Source organism: Mucor mucedo, assembly GCF_025094135.1.
Source record: "Mucor mucedo strain NRRL 3635 chromosome Unknown EV154scaffold_29, whole genome shotgun sequence".
Classification (NCBI taxonomy): domain Eukaryota; kingdom Fungi; phylum Mucoromycota; class Mucoromycetes; order Mucorales; family Mucoraceae; genus Mucor; species Mucor mucedo.
This window is the reverse complement of record NW_026252313.1, coordinates 84,949-106,401: the sequence shown is the minus strand read 5'-3', so window position 1 is coordinate 106,401 and position 21,453 is coordinate 84,949. Positions and strand designations below refer to the sequence as shown.

General features: G+C 36.0%; 10 protein-coding genes and 1 non-coding gene across 11 annotated transcripts; 6 read left to right on the top strand and 5 right to left on the bottom strand.

Annotated features, from left to right (window-relative positions):
* Positions 1 to 167: 167 nt before the first annotated feature.
* Positions 168 to 2,304, top strand: EV154DRAFT_543025 (WD40-repeat-containing domain protein; the record flags this gene model as incomplete). Its single annotated transcript, XM_051604545.1, has 5 exons — positions 168 to 183; positions 987 to 1,106; positions 1,162 to 1,646; positions 1,718 to 2,061; positions 2,145 to 2,304. 5 exons carry the CDS (start codon positions 168 to 170, stop codon positions 2,254 to 2,256), a joined length of 1,077 nt encoding a protein of 358 aa, XP_051459326.1. The 3' UTR covers positions 2,257 to 2,304.
* A 74-nt stretch (positions 2,305 to 2,378) lies between these two features.
* Positions 2,379 to 3,515, top strand: EV154DRAFT_601245 (eukaryotic rRNA processing). The gene is made up of 2 exons (XM_051607220.1): positions 2,379 to 2,628; positions 2,697 to 3,515. The coding sequence occupies exons 1-2, from the start codon at positions 2,422 to 2,424 to the stop codon at positions 3,378 to 3,380; spliced, it is 891 nt and encodes a 296-aa protein (XP_051459325.1). The 5' UTR covers positions 2,379 to 2,421; the 3' UTR covers positions 3,381 to 3,515.
* Positions 3,516 to 3,737: 222 nt separating this feature from the next.
* EV154DRAFT_168035 (developmentally-regulated GTP-binding protein 2) lies at positions 3,738 to 5,264 on the top strand. Its single transcript, XM_051594194.1, has 6 exons — positions 3,738 to 3,856; positions 3,948 to 4,036; positions 4,090 to 4,403; positions 4,459 to 4,622; positions 4,679 to 4,776; positions 4,833 to 5,264. The coding sequence occupies exons 1-6, from the start codon at positions 3,793 to 3,795 to the stop codon at positions 5,196 to 5,198; spliced, it is 1,095 nt and encodes a 364-aa protein (XP_051459324.1). The 5' UTR covers positions 3,738 to 3,792; the 3' UTR covers positions 5,199 to 5,264.
* On the bottom strand, positions 5,222 to 7,320 carry EV154DRAFT_561824 (RNA polymerase III transcription factor IIIC subunit-domain-containing protein; the record flags this gene model as incomplete). The annotated part of the gene is made up of 9 exons (XM_051605697.1): positions 5,222 to 5,322; positions 5,389 to 5,864; positions 5,927 to 6,049; positions 6,111 to 6,209; positions 6,268 to 6,500; positions 6,559 to 6,613; positions 6,668 to 6,773; positions 6,830 to 6,907; positions 6,975 to 7,320. The coding sequence occupies 9 exons, from the start codon at positions 7,318 to 7,320 to the stop codon at positions 5,222 to 5,224; spliced, it is 1,617 nt and encodes a 538-aa protein (XP_051459323.1).
* A 124-nt stretch (positions 7,321 to 7,444) lies between these two features.
* EV154DRAFT_168060 (CRE-TAG-175 protein) lies at positions 7,445 to 8,799 on the top strand. Its single transcript, XM_051594195.1, has 6 exons — positions 7,445 to 7,728; positions 7,793 to 7,876; positions 7,987 to 8,071; positions 8,132 to 8,236; positions 8,299 to 8,437; positions 8,497 to 8,799. Exons 1-6 carry the CDS (start codon positions 7,481 to 7,483, stop codon positions 8,718 to 8,720), a joined length of 885 nt encoding a protein of 294 aa, XP_051459322.1. The 5' UTR covers positions 7,445 to 7,480; the 3' UTR covers positions 8,721 to 8,799.
* A 1,558-nt stretch (positions 8,800 to 10,357) lies between these two features.
* EV154DRAFT_t45 lies at positions 10,358 to 10,441 on the top strand. The gene has a single exon. It is a non-coding gene; the product is annotated as a tRNA-Tyr (tRNA).
* Positions 10,442 to 12,239: 1,798 nt separating this feature from the next.
* EV154DRAFT_503324 (uncharacterized protein) lies at positions 12,240 to 13,710 on the bottom strand. Its single transcript, XM_051600908.1, has 5 exons — positions 13,690 to 13,710; positions 13,461 to 13,626; positions 13,079 to 13,406; positions 12,705 to 13,011; positions 12,240 to 12,648 (listed from the first exon to the last, which is right to left on the bottom strand). Exons 3-5 carry the CDS (start codon positions 13,275 to 13,277, stop codon positions 12,420 to 12,422), a joined length of 735 nt encoding a protein of 244 aa, XP_051459321.1. The 5' UTR covers positions 13,278 to 13,406; positions 13,461 to 13,626; positions 13,690 to 13,710; the 3' UTR covers positions 12,240 to 12,419.
* A 1,961-nt stretch (positions 13,711 to 15,671) lies between these two features.
* Positions 15,672 to 16,316, bottom strand: EV154DRAFT_503322 (uncharacterized protein). The gene has a single exon (XM_051600907.1). The coding sequence runs from the start codon at positions 16,026 to 16,028 to the stop codon at positions 15,696 to 15,698; it is 333 nt and encodes a 110-aa protein (XP_051459320.1). The 5' UTR covers positions 16,029 to 16,316; the 3' UTR covers positions 15,672 to 15,695.
* Position 16,317: 1 nt separating this feature from the next.
* Positions 16,318 to 17,189, bottom strand: EV154DRAFT_440612 (uncharacterized protein). Its single transcript, XM_051596929.1, has 3 exons — positions 17,119 to 17,189; positions 16,684 to 16,811; positions 16,318 to 16,633 (listed from the first exon to the last, which is right to left on the bottom strand). Exons 1-3 carry the CDS (start codon positions 17,119 to 17,121, stop codon positions 16,402 to 16,404), a joined length of 363 nt encoding a protein of 120 aa, XP_051459319.1. The 5' UTR covers positions 17,122 to 17,189; the 3' UTR covers positions 16,318 to 16,401.
* Positions 17,190 to 18,735: 1,546 nt separating this feature from the next.
* On the top strand, positions 18,736 to 19,373 carry EV154DRAFT_461754 (60S ribosomal protein L37a). The gene is made up of 3 exons (XM_051597563.1): positions 18,736 to 18,875; positions 18,942 to 19,153; positions 19,210 to 19,373. Exons 1-3 carry the CDS (start codon positions 18,873 to 18,875, stop codon positions 19,271 to 19,273), a joined length of 279 nt encoding a protein of 92 aa, XP_051459318.1. The 5' UTR covers positions 18,736 to 18,872; the 3' UTR covers positions 19,274 to 19,373.
* EV154DRAFT_167952 (ankyrin repeat-containing domain protein) lies at positions 19,350 to 20,815 on the bottom strand. Its single transcript, XM_051594193.1, has one exon. The coding sequence runs from the start codon at positions 20,554 to 20,556 to the stop codon at positions 19,396 to 19,398; it is 1,161 nt and encodes a 386-aa protein (XP_051459317.1). The 5' UTR covers positions 20,557 to 20,815; the 3' UTR covers positions 19,350 to 19,395.
* Positions 20,816 to 21,453: the final 638 nt, after the last annotated feature.

Below are 21,453 nucleotides of genomic sequence, written 5' to 3'. Positions count from 1 at the left end.
TTAAACAACCATTGTCACATATGCTTCCAATATGTAAACATGTATATAAACATGTTTGATGGCTCTCTTAGTGCTATCACGGGCAAAAATGGTCTTTTTGATAAAAATCTTCTATTACTCGTAATAGAAATAATGGAAACTACAGTAATGCCAGAAAAAAAGCTGAGATGTTCTTACTGTATAGTAGTGATTTTATGAGGCCGTAATATTGCCGTATTTTGCAAAAAAATTGGGCCTTTTGTAGCGAAACAAAATCCATAACAATTACTAGATATATACAAAGGAAGAAAAAAGTGTATACGAATACGGATTTCATTTATATACAATAACCGGTTTATGTCAGGATAGGATAGTTGCCCATTGGAATAATCAGCGGTTTATTTAAAGCAATAGCTTCAAGTCGGATAAAGTTACAAGATTATAATAGTTCTCATTTGTGTTAAGTAGGAATGAATATTTAAAATGACCGTAACCACGGTTATTTCCAACGATGTTGTAAGCTTAGAAACTAAGTAACTCTAGTCGAGTGTGAAATATGAGCTTTGAATTAGGTGTCATAGTAAAAGTATAAAACCCAAGATAACAGTAAATGATAAGGACTGACCGAAACACAAAAAAATTGGTTACGAATTATAAGATTTAAAACTGACAGGAAGTCTTTATAAAAAAGTGGAGGGTATATATAAAAAAGAAATTGACTGCTACACTGTCTAACTTGAATGTCTTTATAAACTCTGAAAACCATCAAACTCTGTAGACGAATAACCCTTCCTTAATAAACACAGTTGCTTTTTGGGCCTTTTTCCATAAAAACTATTTTTTAAATGAAGCAGGTTCCTAGAAAGTGACCAAATGGAGTTCAAATTTTTAAATCCGAGCATTCTTTTTTAAAAGAGTGGACGCACTGTGTAGGCTCTCTTTTTCCTTCTAGGCGAGTTACACAGCATATCTCTTTTTTTTTTCTTGTCTAATGACGATTGACCAAGAAACATCAGGGGAGTTATCTTGCATCAACTTTAATCAAGATTACAGTTGTATTTCAGTTGCATCCAAGACAGGATATCGCATTTATAATTGTGATCCCTTTGGAAAATGTTATTCGATGGGTAAAGAGAGTAAAAGGGGGGGGATAACGCGTCATTCATATCTATCTATTTCTAGAGGATCAAGATATAAGTATCATTGAAATGTTGTTTAGCACCTCGCTTGTTGCTTTAGTAGGTGCATCACCGAGAAGATTGCGCATCAATAACACGAAAAGAGAAACCACCATTTGTGAATTGACTTTTCATACGCCTATTTTATCAGTAAAAATGAACCGCAAAAGACTGATTGTAGTGTTAGAGGAGCAGTTATTTATCTATGATATTAGCAACATGAAGCTATTACATACCATTGATACGATTCCTAATCCATCAGCGATTGTTGCTCTGTCTCCCTCGAGTGAGAACTGCTACATTGCTTGTCAGCCCTTACGGTCATCTGGTGATTACTATGCGCAAACACCACAACAAAATATCGGTGATATTGAGATTTACGATGCAAATGCCATGAAGTTAGCAAACATTGTACAGGCTCATAAGTCTCCCATCAGTTGTATCGCAATGAATTCTGAAGGAACCTTATTAGTCACGGCTAGTGAAAAGGTGATATAATGTTGTTTTTTTTTGGTATGAATCCGGGTGGGCTAATCATGGCTTTTTTCTCTCAACTTTAGGGAACTGTCATTCGAGTATTTACTATTCCCGGCGCAGAAAAGGTTTATCAGTTTAGAAGAGGAAGTTATCTGGCAAAGATTTATAGCATGTCATTCAATCTGGTAAGCACTTTGTTATGTGTTTCAAGCGACACAGAAACGGTTCATATATTCAAATTATCAGACTCGGATGGCATGACAAATGATGATAAGGATCCACCACCTTTACAAAGAAGAGTGTCCTTACAACGCGGGATGAATTTCTTTATACCCGATCGTATTTCAGATATTTGGGAATCCAATCGACATTTTGCATCTTTAAAGTTACCTAATGCGGGTGTACGCAGCTTTGTCGCTTTAAGCAGGTAATTACAGATAGAGAAAGAGAGAGAGAGAGAGAGAGAGCAAGTGCACTTCTGGAAACTTATCTATACTTCCTATATACTAGCACTACCCCACAAGTACTTGTAATTACTAGTGAAGGATATTTTTATCAATATAACATTGATCTGGAAAATGGGGGTGAATGTGTACTTCTTCGACAGAATAGCTTGAAATAGTAATAAAAATAAAAAACAGCTGTTAATCAGTCAATACATTGCTTGAGCATTTACGATAACTGAATTTGAAAGTGACTGCTTCACCTAGACATGTCTCTTTTTTCAGCCAAGGAACGACTGTGTTTTTTTTTCTCTTTTCTACTAAAAAAAAACTTTGTACATACAATGGCTCCTAAAACTAAGAAGATCAAGACGAATCATGTGCAAGAAACAGCACAACCTGTTGTTGTTGCACCTGTTGCACCTGTTGTCGAATCAACTGTAGAAGAAAAAGAACCTGAGTGGTATCTTTTAGAAGATCTCGAGGCCGAGGATATTGACGATGAGTATGGTGACATGGTTATTGAACAACGACTCTTGGTGAACAATGTGGTATGTTAACCGCTTCTCATGTTTCTACTGTTACATGGTTGCTAATAAAGATATTTATAAATTTACAGGACGCTTTAGAACGTATTACCGATGACATTCGTTTGCCTGAAGACATGCCTTGGATCGAAACCAATGTCGTGACCTCTACAGAACCCACCAAAGTCAATGACGTGTACGATGATAACGAACGTGAAGATGCCTTTTACAAGCAAGCGTTGGAAGCCGCCTATATTGGACGTGATCGGACATTAGCAGCAGGAGCACCCTTTTTCCGACCCGATAATTTTATTGCAACCATGTTGAAAGATGATAAACAGATGGAAGCTGTACGTCAGCGATTAATTGCAGAAGCTAAAGATGGTGACGAAGATGCTTTACGTAGATTACAGATTTTCAGCAAAGAGCAAAAGAAAATCAAGGTGAATGAGAGAGCAAAATTGTTGATGAGAAAGAGAAAGGATGGAGCTGAAGTGACACTGGATGATGAATTTAATGTTGATTTGGATGAGGCAGAGAGATTAGCTGCAGCCACATCCAGTGCTAGTACAAATTCCAAATCGAAAAAGGAGGATAGACCTGCTAAAAATTACACAAGAGATACCAAAGATGCTAAATATTCCTTGGGAAGTAGCAGAAAGAAGGACAGTGCTGCTGGTTCAAATCCCGCTAAGAAGGGTATGTCCATCAACAAAAAGAGCGCCATGAAGAGACCAGGAAAGGCAAAGCGTCAAACTATGAGAGGCAGATCATAGACCTTTTTTAAAGATATACATAATAAATAGCATAGATGTACACTTTAAAAATCAATTATAGAATTTCAGTCATGAGGAGGCAAAGAAAGGAAATTCAACATAGTATAAGGGTGTTTCTCATAAAACAACTTCATGTCATTGATAATAAATAATTTAAATGGATTACTAATCGGTTGATAAAAAGTTGCGGTCTTAGGTTTAATCACCTCTAGTTCTGCGAAATGAAAGCTGAGGAGGTAATTCAGGCATATAAGTCGTAACCAACACAGTTTTCCTACTTGAGTGATCAGTTTAAATCAATGGCAGGTAAACATTTAAAAAGTTGGACTGAGATTGAAATGGTCATAATAAAAAGAGTTTTTTTTTTTCTATTCTTTTGAAACGTCGGGTTCACCAAAATTAGATTCATAAAATGGGTATCGTTGAAAAGATCTCTGACATTGAGAACGAAATTAAGCGTACTCAAAAGAATAAGGGTAATGTATACATGCACTTTTTGTCAGCTGTCAAAAAGAGTCTACCATGATCCAAGAGTAGCAATAAAAAACTTACCCAAATGTACTGTAGCTACCGAGTACCATCTCGGTCTTTTGAAAGCCAAGTTAGCAAGATACCGTGTTCAACTTTTAGAAGGAGCCAAGACCAAATCCGAAAAGGTACATGAAATCACCTTTTTTTAATGTCACAATAACTAAATCAAAGAGAAAAGGGTGAAGGTTTCGATGTCATGAAATCAGGTGATGCGCGTGTGGTCATGATTGGTTTCCCATCCGTCGGTAAATCCACCTTATTGTCCAAGTTGACACCTACCGAATCAGCTGTTGCAGGCTATGAGTTCACCACCTTGACTTGTGTTCCTGGTAAATTTCAATACAAGGGCGCTAATATTCAATTGCTCGATTTGCCCGGTATTATTGAGGGTGCTTCTCAAGGTAAAGGTCGTGGTAAACAAGTCATTGCTGTTGCGCGTACTGCTGATGTTGTCTTGATGATGTTGGATGCCACCAAATCTGCACAACAAAGGTAACTATCGGCAAGAAAGGAGAAAAGCCGAAGACATTAACCACCTATGTAATAGACCTTTATTGGAAGCAGAATTAGAAGCAGTCGGTATTCGTTTGAACCAAGGATTTCCTAATGTTTCTTTCAAAATCAAAAAGGCGGGTGGTATCAGTTTCAACGCAACTCTTAAATTAACCATGATTGATCAAAAGATGGTGCACAACATTTTGCATGATTACAGTGAGTGTGGGCAAAATAGCAGATAGAGAAATAATATTAACGAGTGTATGAAACAGAAATCTTCAATGCGGATATCGTTATTCGTGAAGATATTACGGTAGATCAGTTTATTGATGTCATTCTCGGCAACAGAAGATACATCAATTGTATTTACGTAAGTAGGAAAAATAGAATGGGATTATGTGATATTCACGCATGTATTTTTCATAGTGTTACAACAAGATTGATCAAATTAGTTTGGAAGAAGTGGATCGTTTAGCACATGAGCCTGATACGGTTGTTGTCTCTTGTGAAGATGATCTTAATTTAGACTATCTTATTGAAGTGATCTGGAGAAAGTTAAATTTGATGCGTGTGTACACAAAAAAGAGAGGAGAGTACCCTGATTTCAGTGACAGTCTCATTGTCCGAAATGGAGCTTCAATTGAGCATGTGTGTCATGCTATTCATAGAACTTTGACAGATAATTTCAGATATGCTTTAGTTTGGGGTACCTCTACAAAACATAACCCACAACGTGTTGGTATTCATCATTTAGTGGGCGATGAAGATGTAGTTCAAGTTGTCAAGAAATAAAAATAAAAATAACAATAGTCTCTTTATTCTTCCATCATTTCTTCCTTATCCCCTTCTACTTCCTCAAACGCATCTAAATCTTCATCATAATCGTCAAGTGTCTCTATATCAAGGAATTCATCATCTAGGTAAAACATTTAAAATTAGTATTTTCTTATCCATGCTAATAATCTTCATAGGGTCTACATACCATGAAGCGGATCTCCTTTGACGAGTTCATCCATGTATTCATCCACCACTTCTGTCAATCTCTTACTGGATCCAGGCTTATCCATAGCCTGCATAGCTTCTTTCACGGCATTTTCTTTTTTATCCCTTGAATCTCCCTCCTCTCCATCGTCTTCTTCGTCATCATCATTGCCTTCCCCGTCCTTTAACTTTTCTCTCTCGATGGCTTCCAACAGTCCATCCTCAACATCAGTTAATGGATCAGCATAACCATTATCCAACAGAGCTAAATGTTTCTTTCTGAGGCAGACACGAATACGTCGATTAACACATTTATAATAATATCCTCCATCTTTGGTAACCTCTGATTTGTAGTAAGCTGGATTGTCAATCAGCTTTAAAATATCAGGGTCTGTGATATCTATCGCTTGATAGGTGATTTTTTCAATAGGTACATTTTTACCATCAAATATAAATAGTCCTTGTATTTCTTCGTCACTAAATATAACCATGAGTATATGTACGTTGTCTGTAGAAGGGGAGAATATGCATATACTTACTTTACTTGACGTTCCTCGACTTTGGTTGGTACGCCATCCAAATGTTTACGCAATATCGCATGTTTCTTGGGTTTTGGTTTGGAAGTCGGAGAAAAGAATCTTCGTACATCAATGTTTTGATACCTAACAAAATAAAATTGAGTTGGGAGGGTGGGCTACTATATATGTAATTTTTTGACTGTACATTCTATACTTGACATCTGTTCGAGGATCCACGCCATACTTTACCCAAAAATCACGCCATGGACCGTCCGTAAATACAAAGGCATTGTGACAAAGTGCCCTGATTGATTTATATAATATCAGTAAATGCCTGAAGAAATAGAAAAGGTTTAACTTACACTTTTATCTGTTTCTGGTACTTGCCAGGCAATAAACAACTGACGTTATGTCTTGACCAGATAGGACGTTCTTCAAATAGCTTTTTGACTGCTTCAATAGTTTCAAGATCGACTTCCTTTGCAGGTTTTGCCAAGAGTTTCCATGATTTTGTGGGGTAGTTTTCTTCGTGGAATCGAACAGTTGTCATATCTGATGCTGAGCGAAGAGATCGATTTACTAATTTGATTGTATACTGTATATAAACATTTAGTTAACACGCAGATAAAAACGCAACAAAAGAGAAAACTCACAGTGCCATCGGCCTCCTTCATTCTCACTCGAACGACAGGCGCATTCTGTCGGTACCTAAATAAACAAGGTAAGGTTTTTTGTTATATGTCTCACATTTTGAATCATTACTGATAAGTAAAAGGCACTTCAGTAGCAGTAAACAAGGGTGGTGGGATATTACGAAGATCGTCATGACTATCATCATCGGCCACTTTGTAGTCGACAATGTGTTGTACTACAATACTTTTTTTTTAGCATGATTGTCATAAATTCAACGCTTTTTTAGTTTACCGTCTCCTTTTACCAGTGCTTCTTTTAATTGACGAATTTTATCTGTCTTTGGTACAAGGTACTGGAAATCGGCCAACCCTAGCATAGCACGAAGAGAAAAAAGTCAATACGTTGCGTACTCTAAAGTGAGCTTTTACGGTAATACCTCTGAAACGCAACGTCTTTGAAATGACACCTTCTACTTCAACTTTCCAGGAAGGGTCTTCAATGATGGTGTCTGAGTATTTGACTTTTTTGACACGTCGAGTGACTTTCACTAGTAACTTAGAAGATTTTACAACGTAACCATTGATGGGGTGAGAAAACATGTCTGTGGCTCTGAATCGAAGTTCGACAAAGGAGTTGTCAGCGACGGCTTCTGTTAAACTTTTGATACCGCCCATAGTCTCAATGGCACGTTCTGTACGTTTCACATAGCCTGGATATTCTACACAGAAGTACTTTTTCTTTCCAATAGGGATAATCTCACTTGTTGGATATTCAGGTTCCATTTTTGTACATAAAAGAGAGAGAGAGAAAGAAAGAAAAAAAAGTTTGTTCTAAACGCAAGTCACGACAAAAAAAAAGGGTCAGATATGGTTATTTTTTACTCCTGAGTTTTTCTTTTTCTTTTCTTTTCTGCTTTAACTCTTTTTATTATTATTTTGGGAAATGTCTGAAACAGAAGATTCCTCATTACTACCTAAAACTACCGAAACTAGACTAGAAATACATTCTTACACCACTATTATACAGGACGTCGAGACAGGAACTATCGTAATATCCAAAACAGAAAAGAAAGCTTGGCTTTGGACCAGTAACTCATATGCATGGTCTTTAGCGACACTTGTCTTGCTATTATTGACATTTAGTGCTCTGGAATATACCTTATTAAAGTTATCTCTACCGGCAATGAATCCGTAAAAGTCCCTAATCAAATTATCCTTAGACGAAACAAAGTATTGACCTCTTTTCTGTTTTTAGTGAAGATAAAGATGGCATTAAATTCCCTAGAAACCTAGAAGAACTTCGTCGACTCAATGCGATACTATCACTCTACATAGACCAGTATTTTCTAAATGTTTACTTTACATTTGTGATAACTTACATCTAGTGAGCTTTTGAACACAAAACATCAGAAAGAGAAAAATACTAACATGCATCCGTAGTCTTCAAAGCTTTTCAATACCTGGTTCCATGTGGCTATCCATTCTAGGCGGTACACTCTTTAGTTTCTGGCTGACACTTTTCACCGTTTCATTGGTAAAGATGACTTTATCGGGGGAGAGTGTTTGAACTGAATTTCATTTATTTATATTTTAGTGCTCTGCGATTGGAGCAACGATAGCCTATATAATTTCGGCTAGTTTAGGTTCCGTGGCAGTCATTAAGCTAATTGGTGAACGTATAGAAAAATGGAATCAACAGGTAGGTTTATTTTTGATCATGTTTTTTCTTGATATTTTAAAAAAATGACCCTTCTTCATTAGCTTGTACAACATAAACAACACATGTTTAACTACATGATTGTCTTGAGAATATCGCCTTTTCCTCCTAATTGGATAGTCAATCTAGGTTCACCTCAATTGGGCGTACCCATTGGTGTATTTTTTTGGGGCACTTTTTTAGGTATTATTTATTCAACCCACCATATGTAACCTTTTTAAAACTCACACACATGTATGTAGGCGTGGCTCCACCTTCTTTTATTCACGTGCAAGCAGGCGCTGCATTAGACAGGCTGTCTTCATCGGATAAATTAGAACTATTAACTCTGACAAACGCTGCCTGTTTATTTGCCGTAGCTATTGTCGCTCTTATTCCCGTCTTTCTCAAAAAAGATTCAATTCATAAATTTTCCTTTGTCTTCATTGTATCATACTCAACTGTCATCATTCTACAAACTCAATAAATTAAAAAAAGAAACTGTTCGTGTCACCTTGCATCGGAATTTACTTTTAATGCAGCTGAAGTTACACTTTCAGGCGAACGCAAATATATTTTTTAGGCAGTAGTAAAAATATACTCAAACAAATACTTTTAATTGATTCTAGTATTCAGTCGAGACGGTCTTCTGCCTTAAGAGTTTTATAAAACGTCTAAAGATGAAGATTGGTTTACTTTGATTTGATTAGAAAAAAAGGAGTGAATGAAGACTTAAACAAATGTTAATTCACTTTTTTATGGAAATAATAAGTATGGCTTTTATGCTCCTGAAATAACAAGCTACTTTACTTCTGATTGAATTATTACAAATTCCAGCCTCATCCTCGCCAATAGTAATTTATTTTACACTTGGTTGTTAATTTCCATCCATGAATAACAAGATTGAGCCTTCTTTTTTCATTTAATTAATAATCACTTGCAGCAATGCATCGTAATTAAATTAACATTTTTAATTCCCACTTTAAAAAACTCTTTTGACTAAAGTCCTTGAGTGTTAATTGAGGATTAAGATCATCTTAACATTGTTTTCAGTTTATCGATATTTATGACCATGCTAATTTATATATACAATTTGTTTTAAAAGTCATATCGTTACTTGTGTAGTTATGGATAGAGATATATTTGCATCATTTAAGTTGTGCGCTGCTTTTTCACCCCAAACTTTTATTTGATTTCGACAGGCCGGGCTGTACTAAAGAGTAAAAACTATCGTATTTTGTTATTTAAAAAAGCTATTGCGTAGATTATACGCTAAATATATATATATTATTTGAGCTCATTGAACCATAGTATACTGCCTGTTTGTGCTATAATAATAGCGGTGGTGGTAATAGAACACATACATTTGAAAAACGGGTCTCTTAGGGACAGCCAAATTTTCTTAGGGACAGCCATTTTTCTTAGGGACAGCCAGGGTGCACGTAGTCGTAATGTTGGGATTATGATACTTTAATAGATATCAAGAGGTCAATAGAACTTAATAACTTGAAATATATACACATTTATCACAACTAACATAGTTTAAACCAGTATATGTATTTTAAAGCTAACTTTCAGCTTCTCGTTTGGACTTAACATTAATATTTCTGCGTAAGATTTAATTTAAACGAGCTCAAAGGCGAAAGAGTGATAATAGAATTGTCAAAATAAGTATAAATCGTTTGATGTACATTTATTTGTAATTTTTACATTGTTTTTGATTGTATATCCTTGTTCCCATGTCTACAGAACATCCAAACCATAGATCTTACGTTGCGACTACGTGCACTTTGGCTGTCCCTAAGGAAAAATTGGCTGTCCCTAAGAAAAGCGTTTGAAAAATGTGACTTTATACAGCTGATATCTGGAGTTAAGCGCGTGTTATTTGCATATTAAGCGATAGTTTGCTGTAATCAGAGTTATTTTTATCAAAGAGAATTCTCTTTTTGTCTAAGCGTGCTTGATAATTTGATATTTATAAAATCAAAAAGCTTTTTGTAATTTAATCCTTCAACATCTGTCGGCACGGTCCGGGTCGGGCTTATGGTAGTCCGGCTTAATCACGTGATTTTTTTGTGTGTTTGGCTATAAATTTAAACAATTGCTCACCATTTCATCAAATAGCCGATCTTAGCTCAGTTGGTAGAGCGGGAGACTGTAGTGTATATTGTCATCTCTAGGTCACTAGTTCGACTCTGGTAGATCGGAATTCTTTTTTGTTTTTTTTTACTTTGTGTGTCGTGTATGTAGTCTTGGATTACAATTAGACAATACAAAGCAATAAACATCAACTTTTATCCACTACTTTACTTTTCTATCTATCAAACATTTATTAGTATTATACCCCAACATCTGGTAGTACCATTTTTATTTAGGACTATATCAAATGACAGAAAACAAATCAATATGTTCGTTATTAAACAAGCGAAGATAATGAAATACAATCTATTTTCTCTATTCATCGACATGGCATTGAAAAGGCACGCGAACTATTTGAGTATGTCATTATTGATGAAATATATAAGACTAGTTCTCATAAGATAATACTTTTAGACTTTGTTTTATTGGTACTTTGCGTTCCAAAGAGAAACGTAATCAATTGACGGCCGTGGAATTTTGACAAAGGAGTATCTGAGATTGTAAAGGTTTTGTATTGTCAGTTTTTCTGTAGATACACTCTATAAATGTAAGCATTTTAAAACATTAGAAAATGTAATGTGTTTTAACAAAACCAATTTGATTATCCTGGTGAGAAAAGCAAAATTTTGGGTTTGGTATCAGGTAATTGCCCTATGTGTGTGGATAACCGATTTTTTAACACAGTGGAAACAACACCTGCAGATACCAAGCACCACCAAGCCGTCCTCTGAGAGTCTCACCATTATCACTGATAAATTATTGCTTAGGATAAAAACGGGTAAGAGTTCACTTATTATATTTTATGGTATCAATTGGAATATTTGATAAATTCATCAGATGATACAATTATATATAAATAATAAATATAAGAGAAGTATCGCGACTTGGAGTCAACAGCCACCTATTCAACCCAAAAACCCCCTATTTCAACCCTGTGAACCTCCCATTCAACACACATGTGACACAATTCAACCCATTCAACCCAACCCTGTGAACCACCCACCAAATTCAACCTATAAAGAAATGCATTAACCCAATAGTCGGGTCTACTCGTTTCGGATATCAGAACTAAGTTATACTATCCAAATGAACATCAAACTATCGATTTCTCCAAACTAATCAGACGACTACGAAAGTCGTTTGTGGATGCGCTTTGGAAGATTTGCTTTGTTGCTAAAGACATTTGAAAATCAGCAACGTTTGTCCCTTTTTATGAGTTGGACACTCAATATTATTGACGAGCCCAATTTTGTTTGACCAATTCCCGTTTTCCTCTTTTAAACGTAAAAGCAATTATAAAAACGACAAGCCGATTGTCTATGAGTATTGGACTAAATTAGCTCTCTTCTAAAAAAAGCTATAACAGTTAACAGAGATGTCTGGACAATCGATTTTTTTACTTTTTGGGACAGCCAATTTTTCCTTAGGGACAGCCAAAGTGCACGTAGTCGTAACGAAAGATCTGTGATTTGGATGTTCTGTAGACCAGGGAACAAGGATATACAATCAAAAACAATGTAACAATTACAAATAAATGTATACTAAACGATTTATACTTATTTCGACAATTCTATCATCACTCCTACGCCTTTGAGCTCGTTTGATCTTAATCTTACGCAGAAATATTAAGGTAAAGAGAAGCTGAAAGTAAGCGGTGACATACATATACTGGTTTACACTATGTTAATTGTGATAAATGTGTATAAGTTATATTGACCTCCTGGTGTCTATTAAAGTATCATAATCCCAACACTACGACTACGCGCACCCTGACTGTCCCTGAGAAAAATGGTTGTCCCTAAGAAAATCCGGCTGTCCCTAAGAGACCCGTTTTTTTTACTCTTTTCATTCACTTAACCATTTAAATATTTATTATCCTTACTAAAAATCACACAAAACAAAAAAAACCTAAGCCGGAAAAAAGAAACGCCGTATGATTACCCTTTTTAAAATCCATGAACTCTCTGTAAAATCTGCTCATGAAAGATTTATTATTTTGTCAAGAAAAAAGAATCAGTAGTTGTATTAATATGCGAAGGGTAATTGATTATAAGGGTGATGATCTTGGTGAGGTAGGAGAGGTATTAAACCATATGGCTCCATCTTGAACATCTCCAGTATATTTTTCAAACAAGTTTTCGACAAAGGTTTCTCTAATGAAACAATCCAACACATCGGGTATAGTTAAACTATAGTCGCGCCAGAAACTAGCACCTGGTGCATTGCCATGTCTGCCCACAGCATGCAAAATGAAATCGGGAGACCTGCGAGTGTGACTGTTTCAAAAAAATAAATAAATCATTTGTTTGCTCCTCACTGAAAACAAAATTACCCAAAAATTTGGCCAAGCCCATATTTATGCTTTTCAATCAATTCCAACACATTACTGTCCTTGACTAACAGAATAGATTCTGCTTCATATGCATATTTTCCTTCAAAATGCATAGCAATCTTTCTCTCAAATTGGATATGTTGTGATTCTGTATTTTGAACCACATCGTTTTTAAGTATCTCCACCTGACTAGGTACATTATAATAAGCAGATAAAATTCTTTGTAAATTTCCATTTGCTTGAAGTATCATCCTCTCAAATGGTGAGAAGGCTTCGGGTAGCTTGAGAAATACATTTTTAGACGACACTGTGGGAAAATAAAATATTCAATTAGATTGTCGAAAGTAGAAATAACAGTCAAACGCCATAATTACACTCTTCTATAAATTGAAAAGGTATCCTCTGATAATTTTCTGTATTTGATGGTTCTGGTAAAGTTCCTGACATGGTTAACGGTAGACGATATAATAAAATTTGGAAGGTTTTTTTTTCAAAAAAAAAAAGTTTAACAATCCCTTTGAAAGAAAGGAGTAAACCAACCCGGTCTGGCCCTTGCCTTTTGATAGCCCCCATACACTCAAACCAAGGGATTTTTGGTGTTTTGACAAAAATAAATATCGGAGTGAGAAATTGTTGAAACTCATTTGCCTTCCTTTGAGGATGCACTTGCCATTCTTCCTACAATGCTTAAATAAAAAATAACTAATTTATAATATACTTCAATAACTACACCAACTTAAAATTTACAGAACTAACATTGGGTCTGCAGATATCATTGAGTTATCTCACTGATAAATCTAAGCGTTATTCCATTTTCTTTTTTCTTTTCCCCCTTTTTTTTTAAAAAAAAACTACATCTATATTAGGTCCATTCCTGAGACACTTAGCTTCGTCTGTTTATTACTGCTTGCATGATGCTCTTCTTCAGTTCCATACTACATGTAAATTAACTTTATCCCCACAGGTTTATTTATTTGTTATTTACGAGTTGACTCTTCTCCTTTTTAGGAATGCAGTGAGACGTACTTTGGAGGAGAGAGAGTAAAAAACTAAATGCATCAACATAACAAGTAAAAATAATAATAATGCAAGCGCAGTTTTGGGAAACACAACCGTAACGTGATATAATTTATAACAGAACGAATAAGTGGATGTCACTATTGTGAAAAACGCATGTTAAAGTATGTGAAGGTTGTAATTTATAATTTATAATCAAAACATGTTCAACTCATCATATAACATGAGTATTAAAACCGTCTATTGTTAGGCAAAAGAGTGTTTTGAAGATGAAAAAGATGCATAAATTTCAAATTAACAAACAGTTATTTGTAAATAGAGTACACATTGATCATCTTTGCCATCGTAAAGGAAACAAAGAAAAAGTAACTGTTTACTGTTTGATGTTAGAGCTGTAAATTTCATTACATCATCCTTTTTTTTTCAAATCTCTTAAGGACATCCAGAGTGTACGTAATTGTAATGTCGGATTACTATACCTTAATTGACACCAAGAGATCGATATAACTTATCGTCTTGAGTTAGAGGCAAATTTATCACAAGTAAACATATGGTAAACCTGTCTGCTTACTTTCAATTTCTCGTTTGGATTTTACCCTAATATTTTTGTGTAAGATTAGGATCAAACAAGCTCAAGCTCAAGGGCAAAATAATAACGATGTAATTTTCAGAAGCGGTATGACCTGTTTAATATACATTTATTTGTAGCTATTACATTGTTTTTGATTATATATTCTTGTTTCCAGGTTTGAATGGCAGCTTAGACACATGACTATGTGCACCTTGGCTATCCATAAGAAAAGCGAATTCTTATCATAGCCACGCTTTTATCAAAAAGCCTAAAAGAAAAAGTTATTTAAGTATTTTCAAAGAGCTATATACGAAGAGACATATTTTCAACTGTCAAATTTGTATTAGGATTTATTATTATTGTGTAGAAGTAAGAAAAGATTAGAACAAAATTCATATATTAAATTTTGGAGATGTTTTTGTTTAGAGTATGGAACTTCCCCAGAAATCAAAGTCGTCCAAAAGAGATGCATTATCGTATTTAATATTGACATTGTTTGACAAAGAGGATCCAAAGTTTACATCCGTAGTAATTGAAGGTGACAAGACATCGGTAGGCAAAGAAATGTCAAACATCGAATTGTTCTGATAATCGCAAAATTGATCTGATAGTTGCTCGTGTTTCATGTTTTTTTGATTTTCAAAGAAGGTTAGAGCATCAACAAGTGGGGATAAAGGTGAATTAGGGTGATTCAAGCGAGGCGTGCTCATGGCTTGACTTTGTGGTGTAACTTCACAATCGAATTGAGAGAAAAGCTGTCCATCGCGATTTACATACCCTCTACTGTGCATGTTGTTTTTGGATAAATTCTGGTCATACGAGCTGTTATAAAAGAACGAGCTGTTGATGTTGGATGCCATGTTAGTAGGGTAATTAAGGGAGTTTACGTTTACATCACCAAGTGTAAAAGTAGCGGGACTGAACATAGAATCATGGGAACTAAGTCCAAAATTAGGATTTTGAGCTTCATTGAGCCCAGATAAAGAATCCAATATGACCTGTTCATTTGATAAGTATGCGCCCCAAAAATTTGAAGTATTGGCTGCATCTTCTTTCGTTTGGAATAGCACTTCATCAGTGAACATATTGCTTCCATTATAAACTAAGTCGTTATTATACGTAGCATTGAAGGCATCGTTGTTATTAAATGGTACAGAGGTTAAAGACTCATAATTGCCGTTGGATTGATGTAAACGTGATTTGATAGCTGTTGCAGGTTTGACGAAAGGTCTTGTCCTAGCAGAACTACTAGCAAAACTATTATCTTGTGTCTGGTTGACTGGTTCTGCGTTCTTTACAATACTCTTCTTAGATCTTTTGGCTTTAGGACGGAAGATATAATCAGGGTACCTAACAGCACAACAAAGCAATTAGTAAAGCAATAAGGTGCACTATAAAAAGGCTTACTGTTCGTTGTGAGCATCTTTGGCAGCTTTAGCTTTTTCGACAAAGATGTCCTTCTCGTGACTTCCGACATTGTGCCACCATTTGGCAACCATTCTTGAGATATCACGATGATTGGCAGTTGGACAGAACTTACGAATGATAGATTGCTTTTCAGTGCGGTAAGACATGAAGCTGTTGACTGGGCGAGGAATATGGTCTGGTTTAACTTTTCTCACTCTGGCGCGTCTAATTCGTCCAGGAGGATTCTGCATACAACTGATATCCATGTCAATCATATCTTGTTGTTGGGATTTAGTGAAGTATTTAGATAATTCGTTAAGGTCAAGCATAATTGTAAATTATAAGAAGGAGTGTAATGGGGTTATTTAAAGGAAAGGGAAGAGGTGATTAGCTCTATGATATTGAAGAGAGATAAGTTTGTAGCAAGCAACGGAATGGCTCCATCCTTTTATACGAATACAATTGATTATATCTGAATGTCTCAAAAAAGAACCCTACAACAATAACAACATCCACCAATTTGAGCATGATATATAAATAAGTTATGACAATGAAACAGTACCACGTAAATCCTCACATAAAAATCGACATCGGTTACTATCAAATCACAATAAAAATGACAATGCTGCTACACATTATATATAATACTACTTTTTATTTTCCAATTTCAGAGTATGAGAAAAGTTTCGAAAAAGGGAAAATTTAAGCCTTGACAGCATACTTGCGGAGAGGGAAGTGAGCTAACTTCTTTTGCTCACGAACAGTCTTCTTGGACTTCTCGAAAGGAGTCAAAGCTCTACGCATAGCACGGGTCTTCTTGACACGGAGATCAAGAGGGGTGAAAGCCTTCTTTTGGTAGAAAAGACGGAGTTGTTCGCGTTGGGTTTGGTTGATGACAGTCAAGACACGAGCAACGTTCTTACGTGCTTCACCACTATGTTTAACATGAGTTCCTTATTCAACGAAACTATCTATAATACTTACACTTCTTGGGACTTACCACCAGCGACCTTTTGGACGCGGATGTTAGCAAGTTGTTGCTTTTGTTCGTCGAGAATCTTGACAAGCTCGGCCTTGTTCTTGTTGCGGAGTTCGTGAGCTTTAACGGCAGCCTTATTACACATACAACAGTTAGTTCAAGTGTTCCATTTAATTACATCCATCAATCGTAAAGTCCAAAATATAAAACAATCAAACGATGGTCAACATTATCAAGTACGTATCTACAATTTCTGCATTTAAGTTTTTCCGGCGCTGCTTTTACGTGTATGTAATGAGTGGTGGTTTCCAAAAGATAATGTTGCTAATATCCATATAAAAAAAATGCTGGTATGTATAAATTTCGGTGTTTTGAATATATAGATCGATACGATTGATGGATTTTCTACTATAATATAGGATGGATGAGCGACATCTTACCATTGTTATGATGCTTCAAGTGTAAGAGGGGGTTCCACTTTTAGTGCTGTTGCATACTTCTTTTGTCAACCCGATTTTTTTGCTTGACCAGAAGTGGGGGTACGATTCCCGATCCGGATTATGTAATGTCCGGACCGCACCAACATCCGTTCCGTATAAAGTATTTAAGAAATGTGTTGATCACTTGTGCTGATGTCGCGTACTGCGCTCAAACCAGAAGATATAATTCAGATTTAAGAATGAACAATAAAATTGCCAACTCGATTAATCGAAATAATATCATTATCTGTTTAATATTAGATGACACGAGCAGCCCACGGGGATGACTTTATGAAGCTCATTGTTGTATTCAATATCAGAGTATACAAAATGAGAGCATTTAGGCATAAGTTTGGGCTCTTTGATACAGCACAAGGATACGAAGATTAAATAATTGACATGCCTAATAAAAGCTTGGTTCTTTTTCTCAACTTATTTTACAGAAGCTGTCTGGTTATTTTAACTATCAAATTTATAATTAGACTTTTAATGAACCCTCGAAACAATTGCCACCGATTTGGTTACCTGTCAACAGGTACTTATCATGCTGCATCCGTTTTATCCGCCAGGATCCTTCCTAAATTTTGGATTCGCATATGTTATGATTCTATTATATTTAGCTGTTCACATTAAAATGCATATCCACAGAAATAAGTCTATATTTCCCGTCATTTCTAATCTAAGGAAATATGTCCTCGCAGCGCTCCCAGTGATCTTATCAGTATTTTAGATCATTTTAATAATTCAGTAGAAACATTTGGTGTACAAGTACGTAAATTAGCAGAATAAAGTAACATCTTTAGAAAGCAGGATCGGATCGTCTCCGCTTATAGGATGGTTTAGTTGCCCAGAGGCTGGAGTTTTTAGACAATCAAAGAAAAATAGCAGATATATGATAAACAACAACAGCAAGAAGAGTCAGAAGTAGCAGCTGATAGTTTGTATATACAATCTGGAAGATAATAAGGTAACCTAAACCATGAGTATTAAGGATACAGAAGAATTTACTCTACCAAAAGGTGTCAAATGCAAGAACACTTTAAGATAGAAACAGAACAAATAAGCTGTAGAAAGGGTACCGGTAACGCAAAGCACATCATGTAACTCTGCTAGTATAAGCAAACGCTCGTCGACGGATAGCAGGCTATCAAGTTGTTAGTATCGATATCATATGGGCATATGTTTGATCGGTCAAAGATTAGATACGCGTGTACATATTACGTATAAATTAATAAATATACTGTTTTTTTTTCCAAAACTTGCAACAACTTCTTCAAAAAAATAAGCACATGTCAACTGCGACATCCATCAGGTATCGATCTGTAATAAATGTAATATCTTTTAAAGTCGCGATGTTATGGCCTCTTAAAAAAAGGCTACAATTTCGAAAATTATTTGTAGCGGTAAAAATCAACCGAATGTCTTTTGACGACAAACACCACTTTCAATGTGTTTGCATCACCCACAAAGGTGACAGCCTAAGTTCTTCTTTTATACTTGAATTCTAGCTTATATGTCCAGAAAAGGTAAGTTACTGTCTGAAAGTGAAATTTGATTCGCCCGAAAAAAACTAACACTGTCTGAATTTGAAGTACGAAAACTGTAGGCTGTGATACAGCGGCACCCCCCAAGTTTGAATTTCCGGGACGGCAAAATAGGGTCAAGCAATGCGCAAGCAATAGAACCTTCTCTTTGAACAAACTCGTATATACGAAATGGTAAAGCTCAATGCATCCATCCATCCATCCATCCCTTATGGCGCCACTGACATGATTGTTTTATAGGCTAAGCGCACTAAGAAGGTCGGAATTACCGGTAAATACGGAACCCGTTATGGTGCTTCTCTCAGAAAGACCGTCAAGAAGATGGAAATCACCCAACATAGTAAGTACACATGTACTTTCTGTGGTAAGGATGCCGTCAAGCGTACCGCTGTTGGTATCTGGAAGTGTAAGGGTTGTAAGAAGACCATGGCTGGTGGTGCATACACCGTCTCGTAAGTTTTTATTAGCATAATTGAGTACATGACTTTAATTATTTGTTCTGTTTTAGTACCACTGCTGCTGCCACTGTTCGCTCTACTGTCCGTCGTCTCCGTGAGCTTGCTGAGATCTAAAGAAATCATTGTTCCCTTATTTCATCACTAGATTCCAATAAAACTCAACTCACTCGTCTAATACAAGACAGATACACTTTATTTAAATTTACATATAGCATGTAAGGATTTTATTAGAAGGATCAAACTTCTTCCTCGTCGCTAAAGGATTTGAAAAGTGAAGCAAAATCTTCATCTTTCAACGTATTAACTTCTTTAGGTGATGCTTGAAATCGATTTAAAAGCTGCTCTTTTATAAATTCTCCAGTACCAAAATATCCAACACGATTACTCATATCTATCGAAGTCTGCATGAAATAATCAGATGTTTTTGGCGTAATCAATAATTTGCTCATTTCAGTATATCCGTGGTTTGCTGCGTACAATAAGGGTAAATTGGTGGTATTGGATTCGTTACCAGGCATGAAGCAAGGATCTGCTTTCGCATCTTCAATAAGAAATCGAACAATGTCGATTTTCCTTTGCTGTACAGCTAGATACAATGGTGTCTCGTCTAAAACGTTTACAACGTCCACGTCGCAATTAAGTTCAACTAGTTTTTTCACAATTTCCAATCTATTCCATGTAACAGCATGATGCAATACCGTTGCAAAACGGGTCTTTCCATTAACGTCGGCCCCTCCTTCTATAAGTGCATTTGCGGTTTCTATATACCCTAGACTAATAGCAATGGCGAGTGGTGAAATACCGCGTCGATTATGCTTATCCACCGGGATCCCTTTTTCGATCAGTAATGGAATGGCATCTATAAAATCATTTGATGCTGCGAGATGAAGTAATGTATTTCCTTGTTCATCAATTGTATTGACATTAGCCTCTCCTGTGTCGATCAAATACTTTACAGTTAACAAAGAGTTGGAGAATATCGCGTTTGTTAGTGGAGTGTGGCCTAACGAGTCCTTGGCATCAACCTGTGATCCATTATCTAAAAGTAATTCTACTGCATCGTACAACCCTTTTGAACAAGCAGCGTGTAATGCTAGTTCATTATGAGGACCGTTGAGTCTGTTAACATCTATATCAGATTGTAAAAGTAAAATGCGCAATGCTTCCAAGCTTTTATTGTATGCTGCCAGGTAAAGCAAACTATATCCTTCATCGTCAACTATGTGTACACTGTCTTTAGACTTAATATATTGATAAAATATTTTGATGTCTAAATTGTCGAGGTTTATAAACTTCCAAATGTCGTCCGATGTTTTTTGTTTCTTTGAAGGTAAATCTGCGTTATTGTCATTTAATTGTGTGCGTTTCGGTCCACTTTCTGTAACTGAATTGGACATCTTTCCGAGATAAAAGAGAACATGAATAGAATCAAAGCGTTACTATTTATTTTAAGCCCAGGAATGCGTGACGGTTGCAGACTATTACTGAGTGTCATGGAAGGACAATGTCTACACCCGCATCTTTTTTATAGTCACGTGATTTTTTTAATACGTATTAAACACGGCCCAACCTGAGAGGTTTTCATCGTATTGCTCCTTTTTTAATACAAGATTGCTTGACATTAACGAAAGAAAAAGAACACCGGTTCCAAAAAGATGCCTGTCTATTATAAGCAGTTATTAAGGGCAAAAGCATTTTATTATACCTTAAATGGGATCATTTTTCCCATCCTTTGCCCAAGAGCTTTTTTAAGCTCTCCGCATTTCATCTTAAACTGAAGGCTTTTAAAAATTATGATGAGCAAAAAAAAAAAAAAATTATGATGATCTATAAACTATACTATTAAGTGCTTCTCCTAGTTCCCAGCATAAAATATCTGGTTAACAGGCCAGACCACGAGAAGGTGGAAGCACATCCTGGCCCAAAAAGTAAATTCTGATAAACCATCTTCAATACAGAACCTGATAATCCTACATGCCACCTGCCCACAATGCGCAACATAAGAATTACCAGGACCAAATACCCCCTACACCATGTTGGGGTGGTGCTTTTTACCCTGGCAGCAAAATCATAGCAACCGCACCTGGACGAGTATTGGCTTTAAGGTTAACATTCCGTGTAGATGAGGTAACTGTCCAACAGGATGCCAATCTATGGCTGCCTATAGAATGCAATATCTCTAGCGTAGACGTAAACAAAGCAAAGCACTTACAAGATGCATTCGGGCACTAAACTTCCTACTGTCATTAGATCCCGATCAAAAAATACAACCCACACCATACTAATGACCAAGA